Genomic DNA, 19,955 nt, shown 5'->3' with positions numbered 1-19,955 from the left:
TTAGTTCCTCTACATCTCCCAGGGCTTCTTCAGAAAAGAGGGTTTTTGGTTTCGAAAATGTTTGGAATATGCAGGCTGTAAAAGCCAATGAGGTTTTCAGAGGTTAACTTGGCGCTGCGTGCCTCAAAGAGAAACAGTTCCTATAGGCCTGTTAGTGCAACGCGACGCACACTTTAAACGCGACGCACACTTTAAACGCGACACACACGGTTAACGCGGGTGACGGAATTGGTAACTGAACAAAAACCGTAATTAGCTTTGCAACTCTCGCGCTCGCGGTAATGTGTGACCGCCGGTGTAACCCCGATCACGCGTGCAACAGAGAGGCTGATGAGGCAGGAGAACATTCCTTGGAGAGAAGTCTGTTTCACCGCTGTCTCTGTCTCCAGGGCCGCCTGCCTCAGCTCCCCTCCCGTCTCCAGCCTCCCTCCCTCCCCCCTCCCTCCCTCCCGTCCCTCCCTTCCAGCCTCCCCGTCCCTCCCTCCCGTCCCACTACTGAGAGCGGAGGCGCGTCCCCAAATAGTCGGGCTGTTCCTCACACGGAGCAAGACGTACCAATATCTAAATCTACCAATATCTATTGGATGATTTCTTGGGGCTGCATTTTATAATATGGTGAATAGTATTTTTTTCATCTCACCTGTGTCTTTAGTAAAAAGTTATATTGAAGTTGGACAGCTTATAGCGGCGGCTTATTGTTAGTAACCTTTTGCATTTTTATCAAAGTTTTTCATTTGGGAGATCTGGAATCAAATGAATGAATGAGAAAGCTATTATGCTATTTCGGCGCTTGCGAAATCTCCTCTTTGGATTCAAATGATTGCTTGATGGAAATAATGTGAATGAAATGCAGGAACTTGACCATTTCGCATCGAGGGATTGCGAGGTTTGTAATTATGCATTGCCAAATTAGTAAAATTATCTTATTCGCAAATTGGTTGAAACTGTGTGAGAGAACTTACCTGTGCGCGACTGGAGAGAAAGAAACGAGAGAGAAAGAGAAACTGCTGTCAAATTGCAACCCCTCAGATGCTCAAATCAATCTAAACCTGTTTTACATCGCAGTAATTAACCGCAATTAGTCCTTAATTATACCACAGTAAATCTTCTAATAGACGCAGGTTGGCAGCGAGCCGAAATGGAACTCGTAAAAGCTTTCTCTCTGGCCGCGGGTACAGCTGGTAGAGTCAATTGGCTATAGTTTAGCTGCCTGCTTCGACTTATAGTTTGACTGTGTGTGTGTGTGTGTGTGTGTGTGTGTGTGTGTGTGTGTGTGTGTGTGTGTGTGTGTTTGACAGTTGTGTGTGAGTTACTGTTAGAATGCTGTGTGTCACCCTCCATGTTCAGTACAGGATGGTTATGTGCTGCTGTGTTCTTAAGATGTACATAACTGAAACCATGCTGCCAATAAAACGTAATGGACAAACTTAGGTTTGACAGTTGTGTGTGAGTTACTGTAGAATGTTGTAGTTAACTGGTAGAATGCTGTAGTTAACTAGTAGAATGTTGTAGTTAACTAGTAGAATACTGGAGCTAACTGGTAGAATGTTGTAGTTAACTAGTAGAATACTGGAGCTAACTGGTAGAATGCTGTAGTTAACTAGTAGAATGCTGTAGTTAACTAGTAGAATGTTGTAGTTAACTAGTAGAATGTTGTAGTTAACTAGTAGAATACTGGAGCTAACTGGTAGAATGTTGTGGTAAATGTCCAGAGGTTAGGGTTAGAGGGTCCAGAGGTCTTCTGTAGAGGTAAGAGACCAGGTCCCCATGCCGGCCAGGAAACAAAGACTTCTTGGACTGACAGCAGTTTGCACTGGTCTGCACATGTTGAGTTCATATGTGTGGTGTGTGTGTGTGTGTGTGTGTGTGTGTGTGTGTGTGTGTGTGTGCGTGTGTGTGTGTATGTGTGTGCGTGTGTGTGTGTGTGTGTCAGCAGTGAGAAGCCCCAGTGTGTCCCAGGGTGAGGATGAGTCCCAGAGGGAGTGTGTCTCTGTCCCTGTCTGTGGCTGTGTTCCTCCTGGCCCTCCCACCCCCCCCAGGGCTGGCCCTCCCCCCTCCCCCGGGGCAGGCCTGCCCCCCCCCCTGCTCCTGCCACCAGCCGGCTGAGCTGCACTGCACCTTCAGGGCCCTGCTCTCCATCCCCCCGGGCCTCCCCACACACACACTACGCATCAACCTGGGGTAAGAACCACACACACACACACACACACACACACACACACACACACACACACACACACACTTGAATACTTTATTTGGGTTCACAGTAAAGAATTACATCACAGAAACCAAAATATAACAAATGTCATACAAATAGTCATGGATATAGGTGTCTTCACCACACAGTTAAGCTTCCCACAACAGCTGACACACACACACACACACACACACACACACACACACACACACACACACACACACACACACAGACACACAGCTGACACACACACACACACACACAGCTGACACACACACACAGACACACAGCTGACACACACACACACACACACACACACACACAGCTGACACACACACACACACAGCTGACACACAACAATATCTGACAAGCTGTTTGACTTTTTTCTTTGTAGGCCACGTCTTGTTTGAAAGCTGACTTTAACGAAAAACATGTGTACTAAAAGTGTCCAAAACATCCATCTTTTGACCTTTGACTGCGTTAACGATGGCAGTTACAACGGGTCTGCTTAGTTTAGTGGTTTGCCATGTCTTGGCACGGAGCTGCTGCACTCAGATACACACACATACAGACATGCACACGCACAGGCACATGCACGCACACGCACGCACGCGCACGCACGCACGCACGCACGCACGCACGCACGCACGCACGCACGCACGCACGCACGCACGCACACACGCACACACACACACACACACACACACACACACACACACACACACACACACTGTTTTAATGGCCTTCCATTGGTTGATGGTGCTGCTGTGCTGTGATAGGTTCAACAACATCAGGCGGATCCCTGACAGCTCATTGGCCGGGCTGAAGAGGCTGGAGCTGCTGATGCTTCATGGGAACGACCTCCATGACCTCCCAGACGGAGCGTTCAGGGACCTGGACTCGCTACAGGTAGAGAATGACCCCTGACCTCACCCTCGACCTAACCCTAACCTGGCTTCCCTACAGGTAGAGAATGACCCCTGACCTCTCTACAGGTAGAAAATGACCCCTGACCTCCCATACAGGTAGAGAATGACCCCTGACCCCTGACTTCCTACAGGTAGAGAATGACCCCTCAATGACCCCTGACCTCACCCTCGACCTAACCCTAACCTGGCTTCCCTACAGGTAGAGAATGACCCCTGACTTCCTACAGGTAGAGAATGACCCCTGACCCCTGACCTCCCTACAGCTAGAGAATGACCCCTGAATGACCCCTGACCTCCCTACAGATAGAGAATGACCCCTGACAGCTGACCTCCCTATAACCCCCCCCCCCCCCCCCCCAGGTCCTGAAGCTGAGTTATAATAAACTGACAGAGGTCTCGGCCTGGTCCTTCTCCGGCCTGTCATCTCTGCTGCGGCTCCACCTGGACCACAACCGGCTGACCTTCCTCCACCCCCAAGCCCTCCTCCACCTCCCCGCCCTCCGGCTCCTCCGGCTGCAGGGGAACCGCCTCCAGCAGCTCCACCCTCACAGCCTCTGCACCCTATCACTGCTGCACACCTACTGCTTCTCCGCCCTCAGGTCAGTCTCTACCTACTAGGGAGGGTACTAGGGAGTGTACTAGGGAGGGTACTAGTTGTACTTGTTGTGACGTAGCATACAAGTTGTAGTAGATGTGATGTAGTTTACTAGTTGTAGTAGATGTGTCGTAGTGTACTAGTTGTACTAGATGTGACGTAGTGTACTACTTGCTCTACTCCTGTCCCTCCAGACATCTGGACATCTCCAACAACAGCCTGAGCAGCCTGGCCAGAGACAGCCTCAGTGGCGCCCCCCTACTGGAGACCCTGGCGCTGCAGACCAACCCCTGGAGCTGTGACTGTAGCATGGCCTGGCTGCAGGCCTGGAGCCTCAAACACCCCGGTACGACCATAATCCTAACCCTAACCCTAACTCCTAACCCTAACCCTAACCCTAACCCTAGTAACCCTAACCTTAACCATGGTATGGTATATCTGTAACCCCTTAACCCTAACCACTAACCCCTAACCCTAACCCTAGTAACCCTAACCCTGACCCTTGACCCTAACCCTAACCTTAAACCGTGGTACGGTATATCTGTAACCCCCTAACCCTAACCCTCTAACCCTAACCCCTAACCCTAACCCCGGTACGGTATATCTGTAACCCCCTAACCCTCTCCAATGTGGAAACACATGCAAGGGTTTTTACACTGTAAATATACCTAAAGCAAGTTGTCCCTTAAAAAATGGTTACTGGTAGATTCTGGGTCACACATCAATAACGGGAGATTCTGTGTGATAAAAATAACATATACCTCTAACCCTCTGTTGTTCCAGGGTTGCTGCGTTGCCCCGGGCGACCACAGTGTCCGGTCTGTGCCTCGCCCAATCACCTGAGAGGGAGTGGCCTGCTACAGCAGACTGACCTATCCTGCGCTGCGCCTGTAATCTCCGCCCCCAACAGGGCATCTCCGGAGGAGGCGGACCACAGCGAGCTTCAGCCAATCGAGGCCTGGCAAGAGCCGCTAGGCCACGCCTCCCTGGGTCTGTCTGACCAACAGGGGAACAGCGTCGAACTGAGCTGCAACGTCAGCCAATCAGAGCCCCCTGACGTCATTCCTGCAGACCTCTCTTCCCTCTCCCCCTCCTCCTCCATCCCCCGCTCCCTTTCCCTCTCTCTGTCTCTGTCCCTGGACTGCTCCGTGGAGGGGCTGGGGGGGTACGACCGGCTGTGGGGGCTGATGGCGTACTACAGTGAGACGGCCGTGAGGCTGCAGAGAAGCCTGGTGTTGAGTGGAGCTCCAGCTCCGGCCTCCGCGGCGGAGGGGGGCCACCGGTACCTCCAGACCCCCGGGGCTGAGGGGGACCACCACACAGGGCTCCGGGCTAGCATCGCTGCCTCCCCCCCCTGGCTGCTCCAGCCCTCCCTCAGCCTGCTGCTCCACACAGCCCAGTCCACCAGACGAAGGGTTAAACTTACCCTGAGGACCCGGGTGTCTGTCCGGCCGGACCCTGCCCCCCCCCCTGACTCCCGGGCCTGGGTCCTCATCCAGACCAACCACACCCCCACAGCCCTGGCTGCAGTAGCAGGCGGCCGGGTGGAGCTCTCATGCCCCGCCCTCAGCTCCGCCCACCCCCCCCGTCTGCAGTGGGTGTTCCCAGATGGATCCCGGCTTTCCCCCCCCTACCGCAGCTCGGATGGAAGAGTCCAGCTGTCCAGCACCGGTCTGCTTCTGCAGAGAGTGGATCTGTCTGACGCTGGGCTGTACCACTGTGTAGCACGGGCCGGGGGGGATGTGGACGTCCTCCCTGTCCGTCTGGCAGTGGAGGAGTCCTCCGCCGCACTGGAGGGGGAGCAGGGCGGGGCTGCTGTGATGGGATTGGTCGGCCAACCTGTCAGTCTGCCGTGCAAGGCCTCTGGTTCGCCGGCGGTGGAGGTGAGCTGGGTGTTGCCTGATGGGAGCGTCGTGGGGCGGGGCCGAACATCAGGGGGCGTGTCAAGGGGCGTGTCCGTGATGGCAAACGGGAGCCTGTCCCTCCCCCTACCTTCTCTGAGCGACGCGGGAAGCTACCGCTGCATGGCTGTCAATCAACACGGGGTCGACGCCCTCTCCACCCAGCTGGCTCTGACTGCACGCCTGGCTACGCCTCTCAGGACATATCCCAGAAGGCCACAGGGTGCAGCCGGCATGTCAAGCAGGATCCCAGTGCCTCTGGGAGCGGAGGCGGGGGAGGAAGGAGAGAGCGGGGGGGAGGGAGGGTCGGGAGACGACCAGGGCGAGGAGAGGAGGGGTCTCAGACCTCGGGCACCCCAGATCCGGCGGTACCCCCCAACACGTCCCGAGAGGCGTGGCCAGGGCAGGGGGAGTGGCCTGAGGAGAGGGTTTCCTGTTGAACAGAGGAAGAACCGGTTTAACAGCAGGCGAAGGTTTGACATGAGCAAACACAAGATAGATCCGCAGAAATGGGCTGACCTGTTGGCCAAGATCCGCCACAAGACTGCCCCTAAACCCACCACCCAGCCTATCAGCCAAGCTGAAACCACCTCCCAGCCAATCAGTGGATCTGAAACCACCTCCCAGCCAATCAGCCGATCTGAAACCACCTCCCAGCCAATCAGTGGATCTGAAACCACCTCCCAGCCAATCAGTGGATCTGAAACCACCTCCCAGCCAATCAGCCGATCTGAAACCACCACCGCCATGACAGAGGAAACAGAGAAGGAGAAAGAGAAGGAAACAGAGAAGGAGGCAGAGACAGAGAAGGAGAAAGAGAAGGAAACAGAGAAGGAGGCAGAGACAGAGAAGGAGACAGAGAAGGGGACAGAGACAGAGACGGAGAAGGGGGTCTCTCCTATCAGCCCCAAGTCTGGACCAAGGACCTCCAGCCAGGGGACGTTCTCTAGCTCTATCCCCTCGCGGCCCAGAAGCCCCTGGGGCAGTCGCAGAAGGATCGGCCAGCGACAACGCATGAGCAGGCCTAGAGGGCGCCCTGCCCCTCGACCACACGGGCTGACCCCTACTGGACCACACGGGCTGACCCCTACTGGACCACACAAGTTGATCCCTACAACCACTCTGTCGACTACGACCACTCCTAGCCTTGCAGCTGTAGCCTCCACGTCTGTTCCTGTGACCGCTGCTCCTTCAGACACAGCAATGAGCAGCGTCCCTGCCTCCCCCCCTACCTCCCCCCCTGCCTCCCCCGCTGCCTCTCTCCCCGCCACCCCCCCTCCCCCCCAGACACACACAGACAGGGTGACTCACTCCACAAACACTGCTGCTCTGCTCTCTGACAGCACTGGAACCGCACACACACTCCCAAAGACACACACACTCCCAAAGACACACACCCCAACACAGACACACACACAGACACACACACTCACACAGACACACCAACTCACGGACACACACCAACCCACGGTCACACATAGTGACATGTCCTCAGGCCAAGCTACAACCCCGGCACACACACCACCAACACACACACCAACACACACACCAACACACACACCAACACACACACCAATATCCAACGGCTCCAATCAACACCCCAGTCACACAGAAACCCCCGTCCCAGACCAGGAGGCTTCTGTAGAGGAGCCCCACCCAGCCTCTCCCCCGGTCTCCAGCCCAGCCTCTTCCCCAGCCTCCAACCCAGCCTCTACCCCAGCCTCTTCCCCAGCCTCTTTCCCAGTCTCCAGCCCAGCCTCTCCCCTGGCCTCTACCCCAGCCTCTTCCCCAGCCTCTACCCCAGCCTCTTCCCCAGCCTCCAGCCCAGCTTCTCCCCCGGCCTCCAGCCCAGCCTCTCCCCCGGCCTCTACCCCAGCCTCTCCCCCGGCCTCCAGTCCAGTCTCTCCCCCGGCCTCCAGTCCAGCCTCTACTACTACCACTACTACCACAACCTTAGTCCCCATCACTTCTACCACTACATCCACTACATCCACCCCTGCTACATCTACCCCTGCTACCACTACATCTACCCCTGCTACATCTACCCCTACTACATCTACCCCTACTACATCTACCCCTACTACATCTACCCCTACTACATCCACCCCTACTACATCCACCCCTACTACATCTACCCCTACTACATCCACCCCTACTACATCCACCCCTGCTACATCCACCCCTGCTACATCTACCCCTACTACATCTACCCCTACTACATCTACCCCTACTACATCTACCCCTATTACATCTACCCCTACTACATCTACCCCTATTACATCTACCCCTACTACATCTACCCCTACTACATCCACCCCTACTACATCCACCCCTACTACATCTACCCCTACTACATCTACCCCTACTACATCTACCCCTACTACATCTACCCCTATTACATCTACCCCTACTACATCTACCCCTACTACATCTACCCCTACTACATCTACCCCTACTACATCTACCCCTACTACACCTACCCCTACTACATCTACCCCTACTACATCTACCCCTACTACATCTACCCCTATGACCACTACATCTACCCCTACTACATCTACCCCTATGACCACTACATCTACCCCTATTACATCTACCCCTACTAGATCTACCCCTACCACCCCCCCTACCAGGACCAGAACTGGACTCCCAGGCAGTAACCCAAGGATTAACTCCCTCCCAGACTCCCCCCTCCGCCCCTCCTCTCCCCAGCACTCCCCCCAGCCCCCCAGGATGAGGGTGCGTCCTCAGATCTCCCCCCCCCACATGCGTTCGGTGTCTGTCCCCGCCCACAGCACTGCTCTGCTGCCCTGTGAAGCCACGGGAGAACCCCCCCCAACACTCACCTGGACCAAGGTCTCCACAGGTACACACACACGCATGCACGCACGCACACGCACACGCACACGCACACGCACACGCACACACGCACACACACACAACTTATGGCAGATCCTTTTTTTCAGATCCAAACCTGCAATCATTCTGGTACATCTGTCCACAAGACCATTTTCCAGACATCTGCAGGCTGAAACCAATCTGAAAAAAGAAAATATTGAATTAAAGCTGAGAATCTCTACTTTAACCTCATAGTAATTATTTGATTTCATGATGTCTCTTTGTCTATCCCTGTCCTCCTCTCTCTCTCTCTCTCTCTCTCTCTCTCTCTCTCTCTCTCAGGAGCTGTGATGTCACTGGATTCCCGGTCTCAGCGTTTCGAGGTTCTGCCAAACGGAACCTTTCTTATCTGGAGTGTACAGCTGCAGGACAGGGGGACGTATATCTGCACTGCACACAGCTCCCTGGGCAGGGACAGGATGCTGGTGACACTGGACATATGGTCCCGCCCCCCGCGCATGCAGCTGCCCAATCACAGCGAGGCACGGGCCCCCCAGGGCAGCGAGGTGCGGCTGGCGTGCCACGCTGACGGAGTCCCCACCCCCCTCCTGACCTGGGTGCTTCCTGACCGCTCCATCCTGACCTCTGACCCCGCCCCTGACACCTCCCCCACCCGGAGGGTTTCCCTGCAGCCCAACGGAACGTTGCATATCTCCGGGGCGTTGCCAGGAGACCGGGGCGTGTATCGCTGCGTGGCGTCGAACCTGGCCGGCGCTGCCAGCCTGGCTGTGCGTCTCCATGTGTCGTCTCCACTGCCCATCATACCCCAGCCTGGCCGCCAGAGGGCGCCGTTCCCCCCTGTCCTACCCCAGCCTGGCCGCCAGAGGGCGCCCTTCCCCCCTGTCCTACCCCAGCCTGACCGCCAGAGGGCGCCGTTCCCCCCTGTCCTACCCCAGCCTGACCGCCAGAGGGTGCCGTTGCCCCCTGTCCTACCCCAGCCTGACCGCCAGAGGGTGCCGTTCCCCCCTGTCCTACCCCAGCCTGCCCGCCAGAGGGTGCCGTTCCCCCCTGTCCTACCCCAGCCTGACCGCCAGAGGGTGCCGTTGCCTCCTGTCATATCCCAGCCTGACCACCAGAGGGCGGTGTTGACGGCCGGCCTGCCGTTCTACGCCGACTGTTCCGTCCCGCCCACCTCGCTGCGCTGGCGGACCCCGGCGGGCACGTGGCTCCGCCCCTCCCAGGTCCTCTTCAGGAAGTTGTTCATCTTCCCCAACGGAACGCTGTTCATACGCAGCCTCGCCGCCGAGGACGCTGGGAGTTACGAGTGCTGGGCTAGCAACGTGGTGAGCGGGGCCACGAGGACGGTGAAGGTGGAGGTGATGGGACTCTCCCCAGCCCCCCCCCTCTCCCCCATCAACAACACTATCATTTCCCCCCTCTCCCCCATTAGCCTTCCCCCTGCCTCCCCCCTCAGTAGGGCTGTGATCGGACCTACCCCCCCCCTCAGTACCGTGGCCGACGGAGGCTTCCTTCTCCTCCACTGCTCCGTGTCTGGAAACCCTCCTCCCACTGTGATCTGGAGGACTCCCAGCAGGAAACTGGTGGACGCCAACTACAGGTGTGTGTGTGTGCGTGTGTGTGTGTGTGTGTGTGTGTGTGTGTGTGTGTGTGCGTTCATCTGTAGCTAATGCATGTTGAGAGAATAGCAAGCTAACGTTTTGATAAATGGGCCTGAAGAGAGAAGTTAGCTAGTTAGTGGTAAGGAGAGCAGCTAGCTAGCCAACTGAACACATGTTGATACATGGGGGTACAGACAGTAGCTAGTAATGAATGTAATTAACGTTTCCCCTCAGTGTTTGTGTGTGCGATCTTTACATGGAGGAAGCCTTTTCGACAAAACTGTTAAAATACCGGCCCCTAGTTATTAGTGGCCTTGGCTTCAGGTGTCAGCTGGTAATGCTGGTATTTGGCTGGTAATGCTGGTATTTGGCTGGTAATGCTGGTATTTGGCAGCCTTGGACATGTACATTACCTGACAGTCGGTAGCCTGTAAACTACAGGCCTCCCAAAGAAAAAAGCTAGGCAGCTTGGAAGATACTGCTGTGTGTGTGTGTGTGTGTGTGTGTGTGTGCGTGTGTGTGTGTGTGTGTGTGTGTGTGTGTGTGTCAATGTCAGCTGTGTGGTGAAGACAGTGTTACCTGTATCCTTGACTATCTGTATGACCTTTGTTATATTTTGGGTTCTTTGATGTAATGCTTTACTGTGAAAAAAGTATTCATTTGCGCATGTGCACGCACGTGTGTGTGTTCCAGCTTCGACAGGAGGCTGAAGGTGTCCGGTAACGGCAGCCTGTCACTGGGGCCGGTGACGCAGGCAGACGCGGGGGACTACTTATGCGTCGCACGCAACAGGATGGGAGACGACTACCGGCTGCTCAAGGTCGCCGTGGTAACCGAGCCGGCCAAGATCGAGCAGCCCAAGCAGCCGGCCAACCGGACGGTGTCGCACGGCGAAGCCCTGACGCTGGACTGTGTGGCGTCCGGTCAGCCGGGCCTGTCCGTTCGCTGGCGCCTGCCAGACGGAACCACGGCGAGCAGCGCGTTGTTTCCGGGGGAGGACAGAGGTGGGCGCACGCGGCCACGCCCCATGGTGGTGTTTGACAACGGGACGCTATTCCTGTCGGCGGTTGGCAAGGCCGAGGAGGGGGAGTACGTCTGCCACGCTGAGAACCCGGGGGGGCGGGACCAGATGAGGGTGAGGGTGAGAGTCCTGACCTCCCCCCCCTCCTTCCCCCCCCGCAGCAGCAGCAGCAGCGGCGGCGGTGAGATCATCACCAGGCGCCGGGCTGTGATTGGTCAGACGGTGGTGCTACCATGCCCCGCCCGGGGCGCCCCGCCCCCCCGCCTGGCCTGGCTCCTGCCCGGTAACGGGGCTCTACCGGTGCCGTACTACGGCAGCAGAGTCACGGTGCACCGGAACGGCTCCCTGGAGCTCCGGGGGGTGAGGGGGACGGATGCCGGGACGATGGTGTGTGTCGCCCGCAGCGAGGGAGGGGAGGCGCAGCTACAAATACACCTGGACGTCATTCAGGATAAACCTCCTCCGAGAGGCCCAGTCTCCACAGAGGCACCTCGCCCCAGAGGCCCTGTCTCCACAGAGGCACCTCACCCCAGAGGCCCAGTCTCCACAGAGGCACCTCGCCCCAGAGGCCTAGTCTCCACAGAGGCACCTCGCCACAGAGGCCCTGTCTCCACAGTGGCACCTCGCCCCAGAGGCCCTGTCTCCACAAAGGCACCTCGCCCCAGAGGCCCAGTCTCCACAGAGGCACCTCGCCCCAGAGGCCCAGTCTCCACGGAGGCACCTCGCCCCAGAGGCCCAGCCCCAGAGACAGGGAGGAGAGAACCACCAATAGTCACCACTAGAACAGGCTCTCTGGTGAGCATCATCAACGGAGAGGACCTTCAGCTTCCATGCCCCCCCCCAGACAGCCCTGCCCCTCCTGCCCCCTCCAGCCCTGCCCCCTCTGCCCCCTCTGCCCCCCCCAGCCTCTCCTGGCTGCTGCCCAGCGGGGTGGTTCTGTCCCGTGGCCAGACATCGGGTCGTTACTCGGTCCTGGAGGACGGTACTCTGACAGTCCTGCAGGCGTCTGTGTTCGACCGCGGAAACTACGCCTGCAGGTCGGCCAATCAGCAGGCCTCGTCGGTCCTGACCGTCCCCGTCATCGTCATCGCCTTCCCGCCCCGCATCACCTCAGGCCCCGCCCCCCTGACCTACACGCGCCCCGGCCGCGTCGTCACGCTCACCTGTCTCGCCATAGCAACGCCCCGGGCGACCATCACCTGGGAGATGCCCGACCAATCACAGCTGCGCGTCACGGGGCAGGCCCGTCTCTACGGCAACCGCTACCTGACCCCCCAGGGGTCGCTGGTGGTCAGGAACCCAAGCGGCCAAGACACCGGCTTCTACCGCTGCAGCGCACACAACGTTATAGGGACCGACACCAAGACTACCTACCTGCACGTCATCTAACACACACACACACACACACACACACACACACACACACACACACACACACGCACACACACAGACACACACAGACACACACAGACACACACACACACACACACACACAGACAGACGCACGCACGCACGCACACATACATACACATAAACACGCACCCACCCACACACACGCACACACCTGCAGCATAGAGTGTGTGTCAGTTAAGCCCAAAGAAACTGCAAACTTGAGTGCAGAAAATACTGTTCAACCAAAGACTGAAGTGTTGAAGCTGTTTGACTGTAAATATAAGATGTTAACCACACCCCCCACAGACAGGGAGGGGTCAGGGACAGGGTCAGGGGTCAGGGGTCAGGGACAGGGTCTGGGGTTGGTCTACCACACCCCCCCCCCAGAGAGGGATCAGGGTCAGGGTCAGGGGTCAGGGGTCAGGGTCAGGGGTCGGTTTACCACATCAGAGGGTCTGGGGTTGGTCTACTGTCTGGAAGACAGAGCGTCAAAGTCAGGACCTGCTCTGACATGTTTTATGATCATATAGATGGTACTGTATTTCCACCATATTGTTTGTATTTCCACAATATTTTTTGTGTTTCTACGATATTGTTCGTATTTTTTACTATATTCTTTGTGTTTCTACGATATTGTTTGTATTTCTACCATATTGTTTGTATTTCTACGATATATATTTGTATTTCTACGATATTCTTTGTGTTTCTGTAAATTGTCACGTTGCCATAGTTCCTTTACTCGGCCTGTGGAGGCCACAGATTAAACTGTTAAAATGGTGCTCATATCAAAGTCTCAGAACATTTCAGGGAACAACAACGACAACAACAACAACAACAACAACAACAACAACAACAACAACAGGGGTAGGGTTAAAGTTAGGGTCAGGGTTAGTTAGGGTTAGTTAGGGTTAGGGTTTGGGTTAGAGTTAGTTAGGGTTAGATATAGTGCACTCAGTCATAGGGTTCAGGTTAGGGTTAGTCAGTATCCAGTACAGACTGATACATTGGCCAAGTCTTTGAAAAATGATATTTGTAATAATTACAATAATTTAGATTCAGTGCTTTAATGTGTGTGACCCAGTGTTAGCCCAAGAACATGCTGTATGCATGTGGATGCTGATACCATGTTTTCATAAATCCTCTTTCCATGCTTTCATTTAAATTTTTCATTTTGCCTTAAATTATTTGTCTTGTAAAGACTGTGGTGTAAAGGTGTTATTTTAAGCCTCTTGTCATGAAGAGAGTTGAGTTTCAACAGCTTCATTTTATAAATAAAAGGCAAAAGGATTTGAGCCTGGTCGTCTTAGTATCGTTTGTTGAACATCGAAATACTTCAGGGCCAATGTTGGATCAGGTCTTGGTCGTGAATGTGAGTGCGTGTGCCTGTGTGTGTGTGTGTGTGTGTGTGTGTGTGTGTGTGTGTGTGTGAAGAGGAGAGGCTTTTACCCAAAGCTACTTACAATAAGTTCATTTGTCTAAGTAAGTAAATCAACTACACAGAGATGGGTGTTTAGTCTATGAGAGATGGGACTCTGCTGTCTTGACAGTGGTGGAAAGCTCATTGATTTTATATTTATATATGTTTTTTTCTGTTTTAATATAAACGACTTGTATTACTGATATTAATATTCAGATTAATTGAGTTGTCTGACCTGTGTTATCCATGTCACTATCAGCATGATCGACCTATCAGATGGGCCCGTGTAGCATGAGTCATCTGTCTGGTTCACAGAGGAATCAGTTGTCAGAGGAACACAGATGGAGACAGGATCACATGACCTTGTGGCCTCAGAGAAGGTGATGATGTCATAGGTATGTCTCTCCTATTATCTCTCATCTCTCATCTCTCCCCTCCCTCCCTCCATCTCCTCTCCCTCCCTCATTCCCTCCTTCCCTCTCCTCTCCCTCCATCCATCTCCTCTCCCTCCCTCCTTCCCTCCCTCCCTCCATCTCCCTCCCTCCATCTCCCTCCCTCCCTCCATCTCCCCTCCCTCCCTCCTTCCCTCCATCTCCCCTCCTTCCCTCCTTCCCTCCATCTCCCCTCCCTCCCTCCTTCCTCCCTCATATAGTCATAGTTATGTTTCTCCTATTATCTCTCCCTATCGCTCATCTCTCCCCTCCCTCCCTCCCTCCCCTCCCCTCCCAGGCATCTTGATCCAGTTCCAGTGTTTATTGAGAATTAGGACACTGTCCACCATTGCTCACGCGAAAACAGACACAGACACACACACACACACAGACAGACACACACACACACACACACACACACACACACACACACACACACACACACACACACACACACACACACCCTAACCCTCAGCAGTAAATATGAGTGTTAGTAAATGGCTTGGCTAGAGGAGTGGTGCGTTCTGGGAAAAACATGGACATAAATTCTAAACCAGCTGGGAGATGCCAGAGAGGGTCTGGAGCAGGAGGCACACACACACACACACACACACACACACACACACACACACACACACACACACACACACACACACACACACACACACAGGTAATAACTAGGGGCTCTATTTTAAAGCCGTAAAAACCAGTCAGCACATACTCAGCCGTTGCCAGGGGCGTTGCCGTGGCGCTCGGGTGTGTGAAATATTAGAACTATTTTCAAGGCCAGAATGTTTCATTTGACCTGCTCGTTGTGAACACGCCTGTGTCACCGATGCTCCACCCACCCGGCGACACCACACTCCATCGCTGTGGTAATTTCACCTGTTACCAACGACACCAATCACCAACACGTCCGCTCAGAGCGTCTCCAGCACCTGCATCGAGTTAGTGGTTACCATGTGGTTGTCATGCAGGCATGATTGAAGGGCATGCTGGGATCTGTAGTAATTGAGGACGTTGTTGACATCTTCAGAGCCGTAGTTTTACTGTTGGAAGATTCTGGAAGACATTAAGAATGTTGTGATGTTTGTGTTGGGTTGTTACCACATGTGATGGAGAGAGAGAGAGAGAGAGAGAGAGAGAGAGAGAGAGAAAGAGAGAGAGAGCAGAAGAGATAAAAAGAGAGGAGAGGAGATGAACAAGACAGAGGAGCCATCTGTTTTTTGTCAATAAAAGAGCAGGGTGGAAAACCCTTTAGAGAGAACAGAGATACTGATTAGACCAGACTCCTCTTAGCATCACAGACTATTAGGGCACAGCGGGTGTGTGTGCTGGTCCTGCTTATCCTTGGGTTTGATGGAGACGGATGTTCTCCAGACCTTCCCTGGCCTCTGATGTGTGTGTGTGTGTGTGTGTGTGTGTGTGTGTAAAAAATGACATCGTTGTGTCGTACAGCAGGTTTGCATTATTGTGACATCACATTGGGAACAGCCTGACTGAGAGAGACATTTACAACACAATGGAGGAGAGGAGAGGAGGATAGGGGGAGAGGAGGAGAGGAGGAGAAGAGGAAAAGAGGGGAGGGGAGAGGAGAGGAAAGGAGGAGAGAGAAGAGGATGGAGGGGGAGAGGAGAGGATGGAGGGGAGAGGAGAGGAGAGGAGGAGAGGAGGGGAGGGAGAGGAGAAGAGAGGAGAGGGGAGGAGAGGGGAGGGGAGGGGAGGAGGGAGAGAGGAGAGAGGACAATGGATGAGGGCTGATAGATGGGTTAGTTCAGGTTAGCTGGTTTAGGGTGGTGAGTCGACTAAAACAACTGTGGGGTGACGAGGTTTGTTGCTGACTCACTGAGCCTCCCTGGGACAGGACAGTATCTAGGTCAGGGCAGAGAGGGAGGGAGGGAGGGAGGGAGGGAGGGAGGGAGGAGTGTGCCATTCTGGGTAGAGTCTCTGGTAGCTATGACTGATCTAAGGTCACTGAGATACACACCAGGCATACTGTACTATAAATCAGTTAAATTAAATTAAATAAAATCAGTTAAATCAAATTAAATCAGTTTAAAGTTCCTAACGCTGCTCCCAGGAGAAGACTGAATGACACTAGCATCTAACCGTAACCCGTTCCTCCGTTAGTCTGGAGACACACACACACACACACACGCACACGCACACACACACGCACACGCACGCACACACAGACACACACACGCACACACAGACACACACACACACACACACACACACAAACACACACGCGCACTCACACGCACACACAGACACACACACAGACGCGCTCGCGCACACACACACACACGCGCACGCACACACGCACGCACACACACACACGCACACACACACGCACGCACACACGCACACACACACGCACACACACACACACACACACGCACACACCCCCAAGGAGTCACATTCCTGAATCTTCCCCTCAGAAACAGGTGTGCTGTCTGCCTGAAATCACCTGGCGAGAGGGGTGGGGGGGTGGGGGGTGGGGGTGGGGGGGTGGGGGGTGGGGGTGGGGGGTGGGGGGTGGGGGGGGGCACCTGGGATGAATTGTTCCTTTGGGAGTCTGCAACAGTGCAGTGTGGTTGACTGGACACTTCCCTAACTCACTTCTAACCCACCTGCACGTCTGTGAATGACAAACCACACTCACCTTTATCTGGCTTTAAAGGGAGAGAGAAAGAGAGACGGGGGGGGGGAGAGAGAGAGAGAGAGAGAGAAAGAGAGATAGAGGGGGGGTAGTGTGGGAAAGAGAGAGGGGGGAGGAGGGAGAGAGAGGGGGGAGGGAGGGAGGTAGCGTGTGCTGAACTCTCCAGATGTGGCCTCTCTAACCTGTAATCCATAGTCATTAGAGCCAGCTCTCACGCCTTTCCTGAGGCCTAGCAAGGGTGTGTGTGTGTGTGTGTGTGTATCAGTGTGTGTGTGTGTGTGTGCGTGCGTCTGTGTGTGTGTGTGCGTATGTGTACGTGCAACGTATGTGCGCGTGTGTGGGCATGCATCCCTTCCCTCTAGAATGTTGTCGTGATTTAACATGAGTTAAAGAAGCCACAGACAGTAGACCTTATTCAAAAGCACATTTTTATTGTCTTCATTATTCATTTTATAAGTCTTCATGATGAACATTGTTGTATTTTTTTTATTTGTATTGATCCTTTATTTATTCAGGGAAGTCCCTTTGAGACCAAGGTCTCTTTTTCAAGGGTGCCCTGATTACAAAATATATACACATCACTATTATTTACATGAAGATTTTAAAAAGGCAAAACTTTTACAGACAACAATCTATTAGAACAAGATCACTCCTCCACTGAGGAATCTTAAATCAGGTTCCTAAAATGGCTCAGGTATACTAAAGCAGCAAGTCTTAAGAGTATCCTGCAGGTCATTCCTGCCCGAGGAGCACATGACTAAAGGCAGACACAGACCTCGAGGACTAACCAATCTTGAGACCGTGTCTGATAAGTGTTAGGCCTCCAGGTGATGTAAGATAGTGTGGGAGTGTCCTTCATTCCTCCCCTCTCTCCATTCATACAAGAGCCAGTGTTGGGTCCTTCTAGTGGGTAGGGGCGGCCACCCCACTGCCTGATTGTAAAGATGACCAGGCCAGACCAGACCAGACCAGACCAGACCAGACCAGTTATCTGTCCTTCATCACATCACACTTCTTGTACAAAAGGGTGTGTGCGTGTGCGTGTGCATGTGCGTGTGTGTTTGTGTGTGTGTTTGTGTGTGCATGTGTTTATGTGTGTGTGTGTGTGTGTCTGTGTTTGTGTGTGTGTGTATGGATGTGTTTGTGTGTGTGTGTTTAAGTGTGTGTGTGTGTACATGTGTATGTGTGTGTGTGTATGTGTGTGTGTGTGTGTGTGTGTGTGTGTGTGTGTGTGTGTGTGTGTGTGTGTGTGTGTGTGTGTGTGTGTGCCATATTCACAGCCTGGAGCCATGTCCCCTGTGAAGGTAATGTTGACCAGATGGACCGACTGCTCTCAAACACAACACTCCCCGCTAAACACACCCCCAGCAAATAACACCACACACACACACACACACACACACACACACACACACACACACACACACACACACAGGCGTATGTGTGTGTGTGTATGTGTGTGTGTGTGTGTGTGTGTGTGTGTGTGTGGTGTGTGATCCCCTCGCTTGTCAGTGTGGAGTAAGACCTCTCCAGCAGAGACATTGATACAAGCCTAGAGCGTTCTCACAAAGGAACAATTCATCCCAGGACCCCCCCCCCCCATCCCCTCCCCCCACCCCCCTAACCCTAACCCCTCACCAGACCCCCACACAGTCCAAGTTGAACTCCTCCGTCCTGGCCTCCCAGATCTCTGTTCATCAACACAACACAGGGCAAGCAGGTCCTTACAGGGACGGTTACTGTACACGCACTACAGACACATCTTATGGTCAGGTCATGTCATCTCATCTTATGTCATGTCATCTTATGTCATGTCATCTTATGTCATCTCAGGTTATGTCATGTCATCTTATGTCATGTCATCTTATGTCATGTCATCTTATGTCATCTCAGGTTATGTCATGTCATCTTATGTCATGTCATCTTATGTCACCTCATCTTATGTCATCTCATCTTATGTCATGTCATCTTATGTCATGTCATCTTATGTCACCTCATCTTATGTCATCTCATCTTATGTCATGTCATCTTATGTCATCTCATGTGAGCTGATGTGAGCGAGCTGGCTAGGAACTGACCACATCGCTGGAGTGGACTCCCCTCTCTCCCTAGTGGACCCCTTGGGGGAGGCTGGAGGGAGATGGGGGAGGGAGAGAATGGGGTGGAGGGCAGGAGGGAGAGAGAGAGGAGGGGAGAGAGGAGGGGAGAGAGGGAGAGAGTGGAGTGGGTTGTCAGTAGTACATATGGAAGCAGCACAAGCATGAAACCCCAACACTAATGCTTCTATTATCACTAAGTACTCCGGACGAGCCTAACTGCTAACAACTGTGTTTGTTTGTGTGTGTGTGTGTGTGTGTGTGTGTGTGTGTGTGTGTGTGTGTGTGTGTGTGTGTGTGTGTGTATGTGTGTGTGTGTGTGTGTGTATGTGTGTGTGTGTGTGCGTGCGGGTGAGTGTGTGTGCGTGCGTGTATGTGTGTGTATGTGTGCGTGTGTCTGCATGTAAAGTTCTGAGTAGAGTCAAAATAACAGACATGAATTCACAACATCCAGTAGAGGGCGACAAATACAATCATATTTCAATACCACATGATGAATTAGGTTTGTTCAACAACAACCATACATACATCTGTTCATCTTTCAAGTAATTTGGGGTGGAGCTTAAAAGGTGACAGAAATCACATGAAACAATTAATTCAAAACCATGGGGTGTGTGTTTAGAGAATTCAGTTTAAGAATACCCTATCATTCTCAAATTGACCTTCAGTTTTAATGCAGTCATGATGCCAATCTATACATGTATTCTGCTTTCAATACTTGCATGTAAGTAATCAACATTTGCCAACATTGTTTTCCATGATGTCATTTCAAATGTCATTTCAAAACTAATGTCAATGCTATTTCCTTAATCATTCCATAATGTTATTGTCAATGTGGTTTAATATTTTCGTAT

The 19,955-nt window shown here is 53.4% G+C and overlaps 1 protein-coding gene across 1 annotated transcript; it reads left to right on the top strand.

Moving 5' to 3' along the window:
• Positions 1-1,966: 1,966 nt before the first annotated feature.
• On the top strand, positions 1,967-12,489 carry LOC310818619 (uncharacterized protein; the record flags this gene model as incomplete). The annotated part of the gene is made up of 14 exons (XM_083689616.1): positions 1,967-2,181; positions 2,977-3,106; positions 3,487-3,725; positions 3,916-4,067; positions 4,505-4,779; positions 4,876-6,366; positions 7,518-7,806; positions 8,229-8,278; positions 8,335-8,488; positions 8,803-9,784; positions 9,935-10,078; positions 10,773-11,198; positions 11,262-11,895; positions 12,001-12,489. The coding sequence occupies 14 exons, from the start codon at positions 1,967-1,969 to the stop codon at positions 12,487-12,489; spliced, it is 5,670 nt and encodes a 1,889-aa protein (XP_083545742.1).
• Between the last annotated feature and the right edge of the window lie 7,466 nt (positions 12,490-19,955).

This window comes from Argentina silus (genome assembly GCF_951799395.1).
Source record: "Argentina silus genome assembly, chromosome: 18".
Lineage (NCBI taxonomy): Eukaryota > Metazoa > Chordata > Actinopteri > Argentiniformes > Argentinidae > Argentina > Argentina silus.
This window is presented reverse-complemented; position numbering and strand designations above follow the sequence as displayed.